General features: G+C 31.4%; 1 protein-coding gene and 1 non-coding gene across 2 annotated transcripts; one reads left to right on the top strand and one right to left on the bottom strand.

Annotated features, from left to right (window-relative positions):
* Positions 1 to 636: 636 nt before the first annotated feature.
* Positions 637 to 3,251, top strand: LOC109815886 ((+)-borneol dehydrogenase 2). Its single transcript, XM_020380703.3, has 2 exons — positions 637 to 747; positions 2,270 to 3,251. The coding sequence occupies exons 1-2, from the start codon at positions 701 to 703 to the stop codon at positions 3,051 to 3,053; spliced, it is 831 nt and encodes a 276-aa protein (XP_020236292.2). The 5' UTR covers positions 637 to 700; the 3' UTR covers positions 3,054 to 3,251.
* Positions 3,252 to 6,304: 3,053 nt separating this feature from the next.
* LOC109815885 (protein GL2-INTERACTING REPRESSOR 1) lies at positions 6,305 to 6,664 on the bottom strand. The gene has a single exon (XR_014429955.1). It is a non-coding gene; the product is annotated as a protein GL2-INTERACTING REPRESSOR 1 (transcript).
* Between the last annotated feature and the right edge of the window lie 6,934 nt (positions 6,665 to 13,598).

Genomic DNA, 13,598 nt, shown 5'->3' with positions numbered 1-13,598 from the left:
ATAGAAGAAAAAAAAAGTACATAATAACACCGGTTAATACCCTTATCTATTATTTAACAATGAGAGAAGCTGACAATAGAACCCCATATATAAAGTTGATTAATAAAATTGATAGAATCAAATAATTAAATATAAAGAAAAATAGAAAAAGTACATAATGACACTTGTTAATACCCTTATCTATTAATTAACAATATGAGAGAAGTTGACAATAGAACCCATATGTAAACTTGATTAATAAAATTGAGAGAATCAAATAATTAGATATAAAAAGAAAAATAGAAAAAGTACATAATGAAACTTGTTAATTCCGTTATCTATTAATTAACAGAGAGAAGTTGACCATATATAGAACCCATATGTAAACGTAAAAGTTTGATGCGGGATATCAGTTTTGATCCATATTCTATACTAACTCGTGGAATGTGCGCACGTTCGGATTTATAAAGCAGAATTGTGTTTAATGCAGTCATGGCGATTACAGATTTATTAAGCTGCTTCATAATTCTGCTTCAATGATGTACGTAGAATTATATTTATACAAACACGAGGAACCCACGGATGAATAGTGCAGACTTTTTTATTCTAACCTGACCATCTCATGGCATTTATAAAATTATATATACGTATCATTTCACATCATCACAAAAATTTCATTGTTCTCAAAGTGTAGGAGGAGAAAGAGAAAGTGCAGGCAGCCATGTCCACTACGAATGCACTTCTGGCTACTTCGACTCCAACGCCAAGGTAATAGTTGAATCTATTCATGCATATTCAATTTCTAATCGTAATTTTTCATGTTCAGTCTTGAACTGATTTGGAGTGACAAACATGGCAACTTGCCTTTTCTTTTTTTTCTTTTTCTCCCCTGTTTTTATGTCATCAGATTTGTGTCGGATGGCTTGGATCTGAAATAATGGGGTAATGCTTAATAATAATTGGAAATGGTCATAATTAACATATGATATATATATATATATATATATATATATATATATATATATATATATTCTGTGTTTTCCAGTAATTTTGACATTTAAAAAAATATTTATTTAAAAAAATGATTTTTTGCTTTTTAATGCGATATTATTTTTTTAATTTGTTTTTTTTACATATTATTCAATTATTATTATTAAAAATAATATATTTATTAAGTGGATAGATTATTTTAGTAAAATTAGATAAAAACTATTATATTTATTATTATTTTTAATTTATGTTTAGAAAAATTAAATTGCAGGCGTTGGTTAATGGAGAGAATATATAACAATAATGAACATGGGTTGACATAACCCTATATTTGGTCAGAAGAAAAGAAAGTAGAAAGAAAAAAAACATAAAATAATGATATTTTTTTTTTATTTGGTTGTCGACAAATTAAAATAGAAAGAACCAAAAAATATAAAAAGTTGACTCTTGTAAAAAGATTTTTTTTTTAATTCTAATTTTTATTTATTTATTATTTTTATGTCTTATTTCTTTCCATCATTCTACACGGATCATAAGTGTTAAAAGGTGAGATATAACTCTTATTTTGTTAATGACTAAATTATAGTTTTAGTTTTTTTAATTAATTTTTAAGATTTAATTTGCTTTGATTATTTTTAAATAGTTCAATTTAATCTTCTAATCTTTTAAAAATGTTCAATGTTATCTTTCTATTCAAATTGACACTAACGATATTAATGAAATCTAACAAAAGAGTAACATATTGAAAATTATTTAAAAATTTGAACATAAAATTAAATTATTTAAAAATAGCGAGACTAAATTAAATATTTTATAAATGGAAAGATTAAATAAAACAAAAATTTATCTAACATTTATTTCATTTAAATAAATTTGAGTTTTTTTTTACCTATTTAATATTTTCTTATATTAAATATATCAATTTGTTGTCATTTATAATCTTGTTGAGGTAAGTAAAAAAAAAAATTATCAATAAAATATTAGAGAAATTTTTATACAATTTACTCCTACTATTTTTAAAAAGTTTAATTTAATCCTATTATTTTTAAAATTAAATATTCAATTTAATCCTCTAATTTTTAAAAAATATTCAATATTTTCATTTTAATTAATTTCATTAACATCATTAATGTCGATTTGGATGGAAGAGTAATATTAAACATTTTCCTTTAAAAATTAAAGAATTAAATTAAACCTTCTAAAAAATAATAAAAATGAATTAAAATTTAAAAATAAATAGATAAATTAAAAATTGGAAAATGGGTTTGTTTATATCAATTATATTATCTCTTTTTATCAGGTTATTAGGCAAGGTGGCATTGGTCACAGGTGGGGCTTCTGGAATTGGAGAAAGCATTGTGCGTCTCTTCCACACCCATGGTGCTAAAGTTTGTATAGTTGATGTGCAAGACAACCTCGGAAAGTTGCTATGCGAAACCCTTGGTGATGAAGCAAACGTTGTTTTCTTCCACTGTGATGTTACAATAGAGGAAGACGTGTCCCATGCAGTGGACTTCACCGCGGAAAAATTTGGCACCCTAGACATCATAGTCAACAACGCTGGAATCTCTGGTTCTCAATGTCCCGATATTCGCAATGCAGATCTATCAGAATTCGACAAGGTGTTCAACCTAAACGTGAAAGGAGTGTTCCACGGGATGAAACACGCTTCACGAATTATGATTCCAGAGAAGAAGGGCTCAATAATTTCTATATGCAGTGCGGCAAGTGCAATAGGTGGGTTAGGATCGCATGCATACACAGGGTCCAAGCACGCTGTGTGTGGACTCACGAAGAATGTTGCAGCTGAATTGGGGAAGCATGGTATCAGAGTGAATTGCGTGTCACCTTATGTTGTGGTGACAGGTTTGGTTTTGGCTCATTTTGCTGAGGAGCAGAGAAAGGAGGAGGCTTTGGCTGGTTTTCGGGCTTATGTTGGGAGAAATGCCAACTTGAAGGGGGTAGAGTTGACTGCTGATGATGTGGCTAATGCTGTGCTTTTCCTCGCAAGTGATGAGGCTAGATATGTGAGTGGTGAGAATCTCTTGGTTGATGGAGGGTTTGCAAATGTAAAGCAGTTATGAGAAACCTTAACAACACACATTTTCTATAAATGATTGGGATATATTGAAAAACACATTTGATGGATCTCGCACTTTATTTAATGATATGTAATTTTTAATAAATTTTAATGAATAAAAAAGTGTACATAGAGAAGTGTGTTGTTAGTATGGTTAGAGTTTTAGCTGGTTTATTAATAGCATTTCTTATTGTTAGTTTTACTATGGTTTGTGTAGAATGATAATGAAGTCTCTCCATTAATTTAGTTATGCTTTCAAATTCATAACTCCTTAGTTTTTATGATTCAACTTTGGTGATAGTGTTGATTAGATTGTAGTTTGTGGTTTCTTGGTAATCTTTTTGAAGAACTTTGAGTGTTAATTGGGTTTATGTTGTCTTTCGCTGATTTTCTTTTTGTTAGAATCTCGTGATTCTATGACGTCTTTGACTCCAAATAAAATATTGAAAGGGTTTCATAGTATATGTTTTCTTTTAATTCTTCTAGTGTGTCTTTTCTTCACAAACAATCATCATTAAAAATCAATATTCAAACCATCAATGAGTGAATTATTAACATAAATAAAAGTAATCAATTTTTAAAAAAAATAAACAACAAACTTTCTTTACCACTATAACAAAATTGATTATTATCAACAATTATTTAGTGGCAATAAATTAATTATTTTTATTTTATTATATAATAAAAATATTAATGACTAATATATAATGGCCACTAAAAATATATTTATATCACACAAAAATTTACTATTAGCGACAATATTTATTTGGAAAAACTTAAGTCTCACATCGATTAGAAATAAGATAATTAAAGAGTATATAAATGGATGATAATTCTCACCTTACAAGTTTGTTTTGTAGGGTTAGGTTAGACCTATAACTTACTATTCTAAGTTGGTATCAAATTACTCACCTTTACCAAACTCAATAGTCCCTAAACTTGAGGGAGTGTATTGGGAAAAATTTAAATCTCACATCGACTATTGATAAAATAATTAATTAGGAGATAAGACAATTAAAAAATATATAAGTAAAAGACAATTCTCATCTTACAAGTCCCACATCGAGTAAAAAGTAAAAAATGTCACAGAAAGTTATACACTTTTTCTGACCATTATAAGGATTTTTACCAGCATTCAGAATAATTGCTGCTAAATGTTTTAGTGACACTGCATACAATGGCTATTGTGGAAATGCCGCTAAAAGATTTTGTAGCGATTTTTATTACCACTAAAAACCATATTAAATGTCACTAAAAATCTATTTTGTTGTAGTGTACCTTAATTAAGCTTCTTATGAGGAAGAATTAAGGTAGAAGAGAAACTCCTTCTACAACTCTCAAAAAGGGTTCCATGATTTTTATTCTTAAGAACTAAACTCCATTATTCTCTTTTGGCTTCAAGAAGCTCCAATATCAAGCCTTAGGAAACATCCACAACCTTAAGGATGATCATAAGCTCAAATAATAATCTAGAGCCCTAAAGCCCATCTTTCTAACTTTTCTAAATTTTTGAAATATGAAATTTATGAAGTCTTATTTTTCAAAATTCCTTTCTATACTTTAGCCCTCCTTGGGCTGAAGCTCTCACACTTAAGTTATATCATCCATAACTTACGTATAGGGTTATGTCAACACTAACCCATGCTTAGCAACACATAAAATAACATAAACAACACTCATAAACACATATATAAAAAATATACATATATATTAGAAACATGATATTATAATATGGAAAACTATAGTGGTAGTTAGAGCTATGAAACTAGTCAATGAAATAATAGTGGGAAAGTCTTTGCGTTTAATGATGTTGAAGCCTTAAAGTCTGATCACTTGATCCAAGGCACATGTCTTATTAATGTATTTTTTTTGTATAGTTTGAGTTTGATGTAACTCGTTCATTTATTTCTCAAGTTTGTGTTAAGAAATTGAATTTGCCTGTATCTTTTTTGATATTTGATTTGATTGTGGAAACACTAACTAGTTGTTCCATTTGTACTTAAGATGTATATCTAAAATGTTCTATTTTTGTTTATGATAAATAATTGTTGATTGACATTAATATGTTAGTCTATTTGTCAACTAGATGTGATTCTTAATACGGACTGGTAATTTTCCAACCATATCATGTTAAATTACCTTTAAAAAATTATTGTGTTGGGTGAGTCTATTGAGAGTAGGGGTGTGGATTTCATTATTGTCAACTAGATAAAGATATCTTCAAAAGAAAATGCCCATATGTACATGATGTTTGTTTCCTTGAAATGTAAGGTTGGATCAAAGTGTGAAATTTATTAATTGATAAAAACAAAAATGATTGGTACCTGCTATTTAACATGTAGCAAGTAAAATAGAATCATTTATTCCATTTACATCATTTACAACAATTCATATTGATTGAGGAAATTGACTTTTTGGTCTAATATTTAAGACAATTCATTTAGTGAAGCATCCATTTATTGATCATAACCTCCCCCGACAAACTCGCAACCTTATTAACTTCTCTTAACAAGCCATTAAGAATCCAAACTGTAATACAATGCATCTTGTCGATGATCAATTAGTCCAATTAAATAAGTTTAACATAATATATTAAGGTGAGTTCATTCAAATATTAATCCTTTACACTCAAAAGACTTGGAATGATCTAGTTAGTAAGAATAATTAATATTTGAAAACTAAAGAAAAATCTAATTTATTTTGATGAAATTCAAGTTTCATTCTAATTTTCTTGTGACTTTGTCTATTAACAATTGATTATCTATGTTTTTTAATTCAATTGTTAGTATTTAACCAGAGGTTGAATTGGAGTTAAGAAAATGAGATAAAAGCTCATCAAATTCTAATTATTGATAATGAAAAATTATGCCATATTCATAATAGGTTAATATTAAAAGTCAAAATAAAATTGGTCTAACTTATTTGTGAACCAAATAAGAAATTGAATGGTTGGTAATTGAAATATCTTATGATTCAAAAATTTATTTTATATAATCACTTAATCATATCTATATTATTTGTTAATGACCCATATTGATAAAGAAAATATACCCACATAATATTTAACATGGTCAACATAGGGAAACAATCATTCTTGCAAGTAGGCAACCTTATTAACTTTTCTGAAAAAGTGAATGCCAAAAGCACTGCACATAGAAAGGATTAAAAAAAAAGATAAAAATGATAAGATAAAAGAAAGTTCCTAAACATGTCCTACTTGCAATAGAATTGGCAATAGGGTAGCCTAGTACTCTATCACTTCCTTATGATGAGATTGTTGTTGTTGTTGTCATGGTCAAATTCAAGCAAAGTAGTGCTTCCGCATTTGAGGCACCTGAGGTTATCCTCAGCAACCATTACATACATATGGCAGCGAGGGCAACCTACAAGCACCAAGGAAATGGCTTCAGGATTGTTGGGGTGTTCAAGGTTGTTGTTGTTGTTGTCCTCCTCCTCTTGGCTAACCTCAACAGATACGCATAAGCTTGGTGGTGGTGATGCTGGTGACATTGTTGTTGATAGAGTTGGTGACTCAGGTCTATGGCTAACTACCCTTGGTGGGGATAGGTTCAACTTCAATTCAAGTTTTGGAATGCTTCCATTTCTGTCACTCATAGCTTTTCCTGTTCTTTTTTACCAAAGTATGTTAACACTTTTGACACAAAAAATTTAGATAAAAAATAACACAAAAATATCAATCAAGAAAAAAAGATAGCAAGATGAGTAGTTATATACCTTGAAAGTCTTGAAAAAGCAATTTATTGTTAAAGGTAATTTAGGGTTAGGAAGAGAAAAAGTAGGGGTGAATGATTCAAAGGAGAATAACATAAAAAGCTCTAACACTAGAAAATTGATCTATGTTGAGGGGTTGACCCTTAGGCCAATTTATGTGATGAAAGTAGTGAGGGGTGATTTAAAGCATTTATTTTGGTGAAATTCAAATTATTTCCTCTTACTGACACCTTTGTTTGTTGACAATTAATTGTCAATGTTGTTTTATTGAGTTATTAGTATTAAACTAAGCAATGCTATGAAAATCAAACATTCATCGAACCAATATAGACAATGGTTTAATGGTTTAGTAGTCAAGTCAGAGAGTCACTTATTGAAATGCAAAAACATGTCTATGTTAAAAAATTAAAAATAATCTAATTAACATAATTTAAGATATTTCTAATATTGACGAGTTTATTGTCATTCTAAATGATAAATATCACATGTTGGATTGGGCATCAAATTCACAACAATATAATCCCACAAATGTCATAAATATAAAGTTCTTAATAACAAAAGTCATTAGCAATTAAACTAAAGTCAGTGACATAACTCCATAAATAAAGTTAGAAATCAAAACATGAATAGCATCAACATCCAAAACTTATGTGCAAGTTCTCGACATTTAAAAACACAACATTTGCAAAGAAGAATTTACATTACTCATTTGTCAATTAAATAGGTCAAACTTAAATATTAAAGTTAAAATAGTCTTATTTGTTAATTAAATAAGAAATTTAGTTATTGGAATATGAAATACACTTCAATTCAAGCTTTTATTTTTCATAAATACTTAATAAAATTTACATTATTTATTAAAAATATGTATAAATAAAGGAAACTAACTTTTTGGTTGTCCTAATACTTAAGATGGTCAAACAAGTAAGGCAATCATTTATTAAGCATGATATCTTTGACAAGTAGGTAACCCAATGACTTATCCTAATCTAGTATTATTAAGAAAGACATCATGACTATAAGGCTATCTTGTATACCATCAATTATCATACATAGCTTAGTATAAGGTGTTTGTCCAAAGAGTAATCCTCCACACGCATAAAACTTAAAATCTTATACTCATAAATAATAATTAATATTGAAAAACTAAAGAAAGTGTAAGACATATCAACATATATTATGACGAGGTTCGTTTTTTTTTTAATCTTTCCATCACCTCTATCTATATAGGCTATTAGTTGATGGAAGCTAGTTGAATGATGAAGCATGATTCCTTCTCCAATGGCTTCCTAAGACCTTGATCTTCCTCTTTGAGCTTCAAGAATAAGTTTCACCAAACAAAATAAAAGAAAATGAGAGTAGAAGAAGAAGGAATTGGCATGCCAAAACCTTCAAAGAGATGAAGCAAGAATCCTAATCCACAAGGGAGAGCAAATACAAGGGAGAAGGTTTATAAAGAGAAGTATGAGACATGGTCGGCCAAATTTGAAAGTTGGAGCCAAAATCAATTCGAAATTCAAATTAGTTTTGGCTGAAACTTTCAAGGAGGGACCACACATGCTTCTAGCTTCTTATGCATGAACCAAAATAGGATTTAGAGTTCATTTGCATTTGATTTGAGCATACTTTGGACGCATGACTCAAATGTCATGTATACAAGACCTATAAATACTATACAATAAATTCTAAAATAAAAATTGAATAAAACAAGTTAAATTAGGTTGATTAAGAATTTGGATTTAATGTTGAACTATGAAAGTTTTATTGTAAATTGAAATCTTGAAGCGATACTTCTTTAATTGAATTTCCGATTCCTAATTCTTTGTTTGTTGATTAAATACTATTAAAATATTAAAAATTTCCTTCCTGACTGCATGATAAAATACTATAGATACCGGGTTTTGTCCAAGCTTTTCCTACAAGGGTTGGGAGACTTATGAAGCAAGAGGAGCAACCCCTGAGGTCTAAGGAAGGTACAGAAGTGGGCCAAGACGGAGCACATGAAGTTCGAGATGCATTGTTGTACAAAAAAAGGGGAAACCCTAACTTAGACTCAAAACAATCGTTCCTACCCTTGGAACAGTCGTTCCCACCCTTGGAACAATCGTTCCCAATAACAATTTTCAACGTAAAACCTAGATTGGGAACGACCATTCCTAATGACCTAATTTAATGTGTTTTTGAGGCGCGAAACTTGTCCAGGAGGAATAAGAAAGCTTATAGTCAACATGAGACATAAGGATGCCACCCATGTAACACCCTATTTTTCATAAAATAATATTATTACTAATATTATATTCTTTCTTATATTTTGGGGTTAGAAATATTTAATTATTATTATTATTAAAGGAAAAATAATTTTTTTGTATATTATTTATATTTATTTTGTTAAATTATTTTGAGAAAAAGGAGAAGTGGGTCGGGAAGCGTAAAGAGTTGGGTTGACCCAGCCCGAGGGAATGTAAAGAAGGGGTTAGGAGATTAACCCTCATTAGTCTCATTTGACATTTTCTGAAGGAGTAAGAAAAAGAGAAGGGAAAAATAAGAGCTCTAAGGAGGAGTGCCCAAGAAGAGATCAAGAACAACTTCCACCACATCAAGAGTATACTGATTAACGCAACCAGGTATGGGGGGAAAGGGTTTATTTGTATGCAAATTCACATGAGGGAATGAGTAGAGGAGGAATTTCATAGGGCTATTGGTAAATTTATAATTATTAATTTCTGTTTGAAGAATTGATGATTCCATTAAATGTTACGTGTATAGAGGATTTGGAATATGTAACAAGTAGCGAAGATGATGATCTAGGAGAGAGAAAAAAATTGTAGAAAAGTATCTGTGAGTTAGATTTTGGAAAAATTGGGCATTTTTCTATTTGAGTTAAGATTCTACAAAATTGATGATTCAATCAGATTTTATATTGATTTATAAATATAGTTGTGATATTATTTGGTAAAATTGATAATCTAGATGATAATTATATTTATTGGGAAGTGCTGTAAGTTAGGGTTCTTGTAGATTGATGAGTACCCTTAATTATATGAATTAATGAGTAATTGAGAGATTTTATTTATGGATGTACCTTAGTATTTTTGTAATATCGTTATGTGTGATTAATCAAATCAATTTTAGTTTGTTGGGTTAGAAAGTAGACACTTGGGGATATAATTTAGACTCTACAATCATGTAAAAATGTTAAGAATTGATTGAGTTATGTGAGTTATAAGTTCAGTCTCCATTCTAGTGTATGAAATATTAAGTTTTGTGTTGTCAACCATCCAAGGTGACCTTAAAGACATTTTTAGGATTTGTGTTCTTCACAAAAGTTGTATATTTGGGTGTTATATTTCTAATGGTTTAAAAATGACTCAAAAAGGATGTCTAGAACTCTAGTTATGGCTATTTTAGTGAATAAGGGTCAAGCTTTCAACATGGATTATATCTATTTTGGATTTTGAAATTTTTAGCTAAGTAGATGAATTTTTTAGAATTTCATGTCTTCATAAGAGTTGTAGATTATTCTCTCATATTTATTTTGAGATATGTTTGAACTTATTTGAATGAGTATAACTCTCTGTGTTTTATTTCCTTTGACAATTATCGAAGGGAGATGCATATTGTTTTTATATTCTAAGGTGTTATCATGTGGATTGAAGAGTGGTTTAAAGTTGTATGATATTATGTTGTATAGTTAGTTCATATATGTATGATTATGTGATGTGAATTCATGGTGAATTACATGAGGGGTATGTGAACCATTGTTTTGTGTGGATTTATCTATATTGTGCATGTGATGTGGAATTGAAATGTGAAATGTGATGTGATGATTAGGCACGGTCGTATGCGTGACACTGGGCCATAAGAGCGTGCACGTGATATGGTGCTATTTATGCGTTTTTGGGGGCGTGGTCGTATGCATGATACAATACTAGATGTGTGATGCGTCAGGTATAGTCATATGCGTGATATTAGTGTCGATAGTGGAATGCATTAGCATAGTCGGGTGTGTAAGATGATGTTGGACGTGTGATGCATTAGTTGGGGCGTGTACATGATCTGGTGCCAGATGTGTGACACAGTGTATATGTACAATTTGTTTATATGTACATATGTGACTTATGATGAGATGATGGAATATGTGGATTATGATGAGATGATGGAATTTATGTGTTTATGGATTATATTGCTTTGAGATTGTTTTGTGGAATTTTGTGATGTTCTTTGTATATAAATATTTTCTTTTCTCATCGTACGTTTGTGGTTGTTTTTAGGTGAGGAAGATGTGGACATGGGTGACATTTAAGGTGCGAATAATTGAGTCATGGGAGTGCTTTGATAGTGTGACATCGAGGCAAAGGTCTTTTAGGACTTTAATTTTTATCATAATTGGAGATTTTACAGTTCTTTTGAAACTATTTACGAACTTATTTGCTTTCTAAACTTTATGTAAAATTAATCGGATATTGGAAATGTATTTTCTTTTGGATATGTTAACCATTTTACCTATGTTAAATTTATATTTCTTTAATTTACTTTATTGTGTATATTAGGGTATAATGGGTGTCACAATCCAACTTAGAGATCAAGTGGCCAAACAAGGAACAAATGAATCCTGAGCATTTGTTTTCCAAGGGCACCATGATGACATGGTTCAAGCTTTGAACCTAGGACGTTCTATAATCAGATCAATCAAGGATGATTCAAGAGAATGTTGAGACCATGGATGACTTACATAATGTCGAAGCCAGGAGTTGCATAGAAAGAATACACATCAAAGCCAGGAGTGGCTACAAAATAGTACTCATCATTATCATGGAGAAAGGACCTCTTAACCATTAGCGACTACAAACAAATAGAAAAGGCCAATAAAAGTAAAAGGGTAGCTTCAAGTGTGTTAAAAGCCGGAGCATTAAAAAAGAAATATATATAACTCAGAAAAAGGCAAGCTTCATTCATATTGAAAAAGCCAAAACTAAAAAATGTATATACCCACATAAATAAAGAAGATCCCCCAACGGAAACTACAAAGTCAATGCAAAGACTAAACAACCATGTGGGCTACCGAACATCTGAGATCCAAACAAAAGGCAAGGATTGCCACAATCAGAGATCTTTAAATAGGAAAAACTGCCAACTAGGTAACCAAGACCCACATATCAAAGAGTTTGGCTCAAGAGTAGCCTATTACCCAACATCCCACATCAAGCTTGGAGAGGCTTCAGCTCAAATAATACTCAAAGCTCTGAAAACCCCCACAACAGAAGAAATTAGGCAGCTTGGAGAAGTTGACACAAGAATACTCATAGACAGCCTAGAGAGGCCAACACAAGAATACTCGTAGATGGTGTAGAGAGGTTGACACAAGAATACTCGTAGGCAGTCTAGAGAGGCCGACACAAGAATACTCGTAGATGGCCTAGAGAGGCCAACATAAGAATACTCGTAAGCGACTTGGAGAGGCCAGCACAAGAATACTCATAGGTGGCTTGGAGAGGCCGACACAAGAATACTCGTAGGAACCCTGGAGAGGCCAACACAATAATACTCGTAGGTGGCTTGGAAAGGCTGACATAACAATACTCATAGGCGGCCTGGAGAAGTCAACACAATAATACTCATAGACAGCCTGAAGAGGCTGTAAAAAATACTCACTGGCTTGGAGAGGCTGCAAAGAATACTCATTGGCCTGGAGAGGATGCAAAGAATATTCATTGGCTTAGAAAGGTTGCAAAGAATACTCACCTTAGGCATAAAGAGGCTATGCAAAGAATACTCTTCTTAGGCTTGGAGAAGCTAGCAAAGAATACTCGTTGAGCTTGGAGAAGCTAGCAAAGAATACTCATCAAGCTTGGAGAAGCTAGCAAAGAATACTCGTTGAGCTTGGAAAAGCTCGAAAAAGATGAACTCACTCCCTAGCAAGCTTGGAAAATATTGGTGAAGACGAACTCATTCGCTCAATTACAAGACATTTGCAAATCTTACTAAGCATCAATACCTACACTAGCCTAGAGAAGCAACAAAGGATACTCGCCTCCCCCACTCATCCCTATGAATATAGGAAGCTAAAGACCCAAACAAAACGTCTACGTCTTTACTTGGCTTTGGAAGAGGCAACCATAGTATCTTGCAACTAAAGGACAAGTAAATAGGGGCAATTATACACATCAGGTTTTTTCTGGGCTTTTCCTACAAGGGTTGGGAGGCTTCTGAGGCAAGAGGAGTACCCTTGAGGTCCAAGGAAGGTACAGAAGCGAGCTAAGACGGAGCACGGGAAGTCCGAGAGGTATTTCTGGATGAAAAATATGGGAAACCCTAATTTAGACTCAGAATGATCATTCTCACCCTTGGAACGGTCGTTCCCAATAATAATTTTCAACATAAAACCTAGATTACGAACGACCATTCCTAATGACCTAATTTAATATATTTTTAAGGCATAGAACGACCATTCTAGTGTTGGGAACGATCGTTCCCCCTCCCTAGACGCTTATAAAAGTGTTTCAGGGGCTCATTCTTCCACACACTTGATTCCTTTCCCACTCCCTAAGAATTCTGAGTGATAGTGAAGTTTTTATAGAGTGAAGAGGCTGCCAAAAAGTGCCCCTATGTTGGTTTACAAGAAGGATTATAAAAGCTTACTTTGGAGGTTCCCAAAAATCCTTCTTTTTATTTACCACTTTATTTATCATTCTTATTGTATGCAATAGAATAGGAATCATGTAGATAATAAAGGAGAATGTATGTTGTAAATTAGGAATAATTTAAACAATTAAATCATTTTATGCTTAATAAGTAAAATGGGTGGAATTTAATTACA

This window comes from Cajanus cajan, chromosome 10, assembly GCF_000230855.2.
Source record: "Cajanus cajan strain Asha chromosome 10, NIPB_CcT2T_4, whole genome shotgun sequence".
In the NCBI taxonomy this organism is placed as follows: domain Eukaryota; kingdom Viridiplantae; phylum Streptophyta; class Magnoliopsida; order Fabales; family Fabaceae; genus Cajanus; species Cajanus cajan.
This window is presented reverse-complemented; position numbering and strand designations above follow the sequence as displayed.